At 36.1% G+C, this 6,191-nt stretch overlaps 1 protein-coding gene across 1 annotated transcript; it reads right to left on the bottom strand.

The window, feature by feature from the left end:
- Positions 1-272: 272 nt before the first annotated feature.
- Positions 273-3,177, bottom strand: LOC143574882 (expansin-like A2). Its single transcript, XM_077059393.1, has 5 exons — positions 3,012-3,177; positions 1,626-1,735; positions 1,364-1,542; positions 773-905; positions 273-703 (listed from the first exon to the last, which is right to left on the bottom strand). Exons 1-5 carry the CDS (start codon positions 3,127-3,129, stop codon positions 455-457), a joined length of 789 nt encoding a protein of 262 aa, XP_076915508.1. The 5' UTR covers positions 3,130-3,177; the 3' UTR covers positions 273-454.
- Positions 3,178-6,191: the final 3,014 nt, after the last annotated feature.

Below are 6,191 nucleotides of genomic sequence, written 5' to 3'. Positions count from 1 at the left end.
ATCGTATTTTTACTAAGGGATAAACCTTAACCTTAACCGAATCTTTGAAACACCTGAAACATCGAACTGACCTGAATCATCAAACCGACCCAAACAATGAACCTATTGGGAAAAAATCCTAAATCCAACCTACCTGACCCATTATCTAATCCACTTGGTAAAGCAATAGCTTTTAATATTTGCGGAATGCAATACGTTCAAACCGCAAAACCATATGTGCAATTCACTTTAATATTAGTTGTATAGAAAGTATTAGAAAATATATAGAGATGTTCCGAAAGTAATAAAAGTATATATCGTAAAAGTTATGAATACGTAATTTCCGACTCAAACCAACCTAATACATAACCTACTCCACAACATTTACTTACTCCATCTACAATACTATTTATTATATGTCTCTTATAGAACCCAAATTAGAATGGTTCGTATTTCCTTTGTATCTTATGAAAATCTATTTTTTCCAATTTTGATCATCACATTGACCACAACCTTCTTGAGCAATGTCATCGATTTGCACACCCGAATCATACATCCCCCCAATGGTCCAATCGGCTGGCAACACACTCTTGGCCCATATCCACTTCCCGTCATAGCCAGAGGTCACCACTAGCCGGAGTTGCAGCGGTTCTGTTGGAACTCGACTCGTGTCCCAAACGGCCCCATAGTTTCTAGTCATATAGCTCCAACTTGATGACCCAACCTAAATAAAAGATTTTACGCAAATTAGGGGAATTAAGTCGTAAGTTGGATCACAAGTTTGTTTGTTTACCTGAGCAATGTCAACCCCCACGATTTCGGTTTGACCACCTTGATATAAGAACTTGAGTGCAAGATAATTAGGCTTTTTGGTAGATTCTTCAACTCTCACAGTCAAATTCTTGCCTTTGTAATCACATGGTACTCTGTTTTATATCACATTTAATTTAAAATGAAGGTTCTATTAAAGGCTTTTTACGAAATTTTCAAACAAGTTTGAATAACATATATTAGGAATTTAAGATTATTTTGATTAAGCAATTAGAAAATCACCAAAATCGTCATCAAAATAGTCTTATAGCTTATAAAACTTGTGTACTCAGAGCGCATCAAATTTATACAAAACATGTGTAACGATGTAATGGGAATCCACAATCATAAAGACCAGTAAAATATTTAGACGCGTCCAAATTACACGATTTTATATTTTCAGAATCTGTAAGTTAGGTGACATAGCTTTTATATAACCTAATTACATGATTGAACTCAAAAGACTTAACAGAGCATTTTTTTTAAAATGTAACAACTTATATATATATATTGTATAGAACTAAAAACAGTTGTATATGAATGTAATGCTAAGTTATAAATAAATGTTAGGTACCTTTGATATTCCACATCAGCGACACCAAGTTTCAACAAATCATGTCCCATACCCTTGTTAGCCATGGCCATGAAAGCTCTACCACTCACCACAAAATCTGTCTCATTCTTTTTATTTAAATCAGTTACAATCACCTGAGTCCCAGCCTGGCTACACAGCCTAGAGTCCTTGCATCTCATCTGTAAAATTACTACCATAACCCAAATTAATCAACACATCGATTTATCCAAGAGTTTATCAAAAGTGAATGTATAAATCCAACCTGAAAGCATGCCCCACAACCCGACCCGGATTTATAAATACTAGGACCAGCAGCACCAAGGTGGCTACCATAGAAGCTTGTAGCTAATGAACCATACCCACATGCTCCAGCTGCAATTATTATAAGAAATAAATATTAATTAAAAAATAATTTGCTGGAAGACTCACCTTAAACAGAACCCAGTTGGTCCCGCAAGACTCACCTTAACAGGGACGTCTGCGCAAAGACCATCTGCTCCCGCAGGACCCACCATGCTCATAGAACCTTACGCGCAGTACGCAAGCTGTACACGCAGGGAAAGCCTCCCAATGGTGAAGTACCCCGCCTGTTCCCGCAGTGGCGGATACAAGCCATCAGGGAAGGCTACCCGCGGACAGCAGGGCTACACGCACAAGACAATAGATACTTCAGTAGTCACATGAAGGAATGAGCAAGGCGGGAACAATCCCGCCTAAATGAGCCAGTCTGTACGATTCTGAAAGATCTTCTGTACTATACCTACCAAGGTATGGATAGGACAGACGATCTGACCAGAACAACCCATGAGCCAATCACAGGGTGACAGCTCACCGACAACAGTGCGAGGAGGAGCACCCTCTAGTACTGTTTGTCACTATTAGCCGCTGCCTATTCACCAACCCTTACTGTAGGGCGTGCGCAGCCTACAGTTGGTGAAATAGTGTTACTGTTGGCCGTAACCTATTCACCAACCAGCATGGCCTGCGTATAGTCCACAGTAGGTAGGACGTGCATAATCTACAGTTGGAGGAATAGTGCAGCCGACATACTTACTGTCGGCCGTAATCTATCCACCAACCAGTATGGCCTGTGTATAGTCCACTGTTGGTAGAACAGGAATACTATTCAGCCGGCTGTACCTTCTAGGAAACCTACCTTCGGCTATAAATACTCCAACATCTTGGAATGGTAAGATCATCTGCTATCCAGTTATCTAGCAATCTCTTAATATACACTTATATTCAGAGCAACCTAGTCTGATTCTCACGCCGGAGGGTGGTCACAAGGAGGTACCCCCCCCCTTCTCAGTGACGAGCTTACGGTGTTTGTTTTGCAGGTCTCCTGAAGAACAGCCTTCTCAGTTAGACCTCATCCGTGGGAGACATTACTTAACCCCCAGATTATCTATAATCTGTATAGGGTCACTTAGTGTTTCTTCAAGCACCAAGGTGGCTACCATAGAAGCTTGTAGCTAATGAACCATACCCACATGCTCCAGCTGCAATTATTATAAGAAATAAATATTAATTAAAAAATAATTTGCTGGAAGAAAATTAAACCCACAAAGTTATGTTCATTTCTATTGGTACAAAATAAAGATTATATTTTGTTTTTAAAGTATATATAATTAAGCGTTTTGTTACTTACTAGAAAGAGAAGAAGGTGTGGAGAAGAAGGCAACTTTGCTTTGATGAAGACATCTATCACAAGCACTTGTTGAGGAAATTGAGATCATAAGCAGCAACAGATTATTGAAGAATCCCATTTCTTGTTTAATGTGCGTGTCGTTCGAAGATGGTAAAGGTGAAATGAATTGCATGTCTATTTATAGGGTATTTGTGGATTTATCTATTTATTTTAGGGGAGGAGACGCGTAAAGAAAAAGGGATTACACTTCAACACGGTTATCATCAAAAAGTGTATGTTTAATTCACCTTAAAAAAATAAAAAATAAAAAAACAATTAAGAAAAGACAGATAGATGGTCTTTTATATTTGTATCAAATTTTACTTATTGTCCTTTATTTTAAAAGTTGATATGTTTTATTCTTTAAGTTTACAAATCCAACAACGCTTATTCTTTAACCCTAACCCTGTTAGTTTTTCTTGTTAAGTCAGATCATGTGTCCTGCACATGAGGGTAAATCAATGTTTTTAAACATAATGTGCTTTTGGTACATCATACATTAGAACAATGTTTCAGATCAGACAGTATTAAGTTGGCCTTTCGTCTCCATGCCGGTGCCGCTGTCAAGGTTGCTAATTTGTCCCAACCTAACTGGATATGAACCTTTAAACGTCATGTGCTTTTGTTTAACTGAATTCTTTCTCATCTAGTTGATAAGTGTATGTATGTTTCAATCTCTGATGTTGATTCAAGATTTAGTTTTGATGTTGATCTATGAGATTTTATTAGGGAATGGTGCAAAAGAGGATCTGGATATAAACGTTTTTAATTTATGATTGGATGATATGGATTTTCAATTAAAATGTTTTTAATGATAAAAAGGTAAAATGACTAGGCTGCCCTAATGTGCAATGTGCATGATATGATTTAACGAGAAAAACTAACTGGGTTGAGGCTAAAGAATAAGTGTTGTTGGATTTGTAAACTTAAAGGATAAAACATATCAACTTTGAAGATAAAGAACAATGAGTGAAATTTGATACAAACATAAAGGACAATCTTTGTAATTTTGTCTTAAGAAAACCTATAATATTAAGGATTTAAATCAAGGATAGATATATGTAAACCAATAGTCCTATGACTCGCAAATTCTTTTTGTCCATTTAATTCTAAACTTTTGCAAATATATTTATTTTTAACGGTCAAATTTAGATAACTGACGGGTTACTGACTTACCCGATCATCAATTCATCTCTATCTGATCTTCAGAAAGAAACCCACCTATAGGTGAGAAAAACAGCTAGCCAACATAAGCCCATATTTTTCCCCCTCAAATGATACTTGAACTCAAGACTCCCCCTATTAAATTGAAGTCTTTGTATGTCTCACCCTAACAACTTGGAGTAGAGATCACTAGCTCAAATTTGTTAACCTATTAACAATATACCCTATTAATATATATATATATATATATATATATATATATATATATATAAAGAGAGAGAGAGAGAATTGATTTCTTTTAAGAACCACTTTGAGTTTTAAGAACTCGAAAGAACTCAACGTAACAAAAAAAATTTTGAAATTTTTTTACATATATGTAATATATGTAGGTTACATGTACGTAGAAAAATTACAACATTTTTTATGCACCGAGTCGACTTTTTACATAGGTGTAAAGAACGTTTAATTTAGTGTACTCACTGTACATCTTTTTACAAATTATCACTCTATGTCACAGCCCTCGACCCCTATACCCTGGGAGGGAAGCCGTGAACGTTGATTGGGGTATCAGTGTTTATTAAATTATTTTGCAGCGGAATATTTTAATAGATCCGTAGTTGGGAAAAATTATCAGAGTTATAAAAACACCATGATTCTTATTTTTATAAACTGGGAATTTAACCCTTATTGATACAAACATAATTTTTATAAGGATAACCCTTAATTTACAAAACACGTTTCTTTATTCTGGTGACAAGCCACTTATTTAAGCTGGAAGCCCGCATGCATCAATCTTTTGTTTCTAACAAGTCACCTGAAACATATTTAAAATATTTGATCAGTAAGAAATACTGGTGAGTACATTCATTTGTCAATGACACATTTTACATTTACAGCATTAAGATGTTTTTACATCTGCCTGCTTACAATTACTTAAAGGTACTTGTCACTCGACCGTATCTATGACTGTGGTCATATTATTTATTGGCTAACACTTGTCCAATAAGTAACGTGTAATAGCTCAGTAGGAAAGCCTTGTATACAAAACCCACAATACCGATAGTAACAATCTTGTAAGTCTAGAGAGACTTAATCACTGTAATGTATTTAACATACTTTAAAAATATATTTGAAAAAATATTTAGACAATCTTCCATGAGTTTTATAGGTTTTGAATTTAACATGGCAGTGTCGGAAAATAGGTGTCTCACGCAAATGTGAGTTGTACAAAAACTCGGATGTCTCACCTTGCAAGTTTACAATTAAGAACGTTTCCTGGTATTAAGCACCTTGGTTAAACACAATGTAGTATATCTAGATTAGTATAAAACCAATAATCATAACGATAATCACGAGATTAGAAACTTAACATGATGGCACAGTGTCTTACCTTGATAGGTAGAGCTTTTGGATTCGCGTATATAAGTTTCTTTCAATCGGATATGATATCGCTTCGATCACTCGGGTATTATACCATCTTCTTAATACAAATAAAGAAATTTCAGAAAGAAAGAAAATTTAGGACGAGGATTGAATGTCTCATTTCCAATCTACTTATAGCTGATTTTGGAACCCGTCGCGATACGCGATGGTCATAAACAAAGTTCATCGCGTATCGCGATGAATCTTGTAGCATTGCCGAGTCAGCCCCAAGTAGGCTACGTGGCATGCCATCAAAGCGCCACATTGCGCCCATCGCACTTCGCCCGAGTCCGTGCTCGCACCCTCCGCTAGGACCACTGGGTGTGATTTGTCTTATAAGAATATTAACATATGAGTTTTCTTTCTTATAAAGAGCTCACTAGTTTTATAATCTAACGATGTGGGACAAGAAATTACATTCTTATTTATACCATGGTGGAAGCCTCTCCTTTTCTTTCCTCCACCAATGTGGGATGGAATTTTCTTTTTTTATTTCTTTACTTCTCCTTTGATTTATTTTGTGGTTTGTTATAGTCTCCCATCCTTATTTGGAAT

This window comes from Bidens hawaiensis, unplaced genomic scaffold, assembly GCF_021521415.1.
Source record: "Bidens hawaiensis isolate Kalapana, Puna unplaced genomic scaffold, B.hawaiensis_p1.1 tig00027124_1, whole genome shotgun sequence".
NCBI lineage: Eukaryota > Viridiplantae > Streptophyta > Magnoliopsida > Asterales > Asteraceae > Bidens > Bidens hawaiensis.
The sequence above is the reverse complement of the archived record's forward strand: the minus strand, read 5'-3'. Positions and strand labels throughout refer to the sequence as shown.

Coding starts and splice junctions, on each gene's coding strand:
- LOC143574882 (XM_077059393.1), bottom strand. CDS start 3,129: ATGGGATTCTTCAATAATCTGTTGCTGCTTATGATCTCAATTTCCTCA. Junction 1,543..1,625: donor GTTGTGGGGCATGCTTTCAG/GTTGGATTTATA, acceptor GTAATTTTACAG/ATGAGATGCAAGGACTCTAG. Junction 906..1,363: donor GCTGATGTGGAATATCAAAG/GTACCTAACATT, acceptor GATATAAAACAG/AGTACCATGTGATTACAAAG.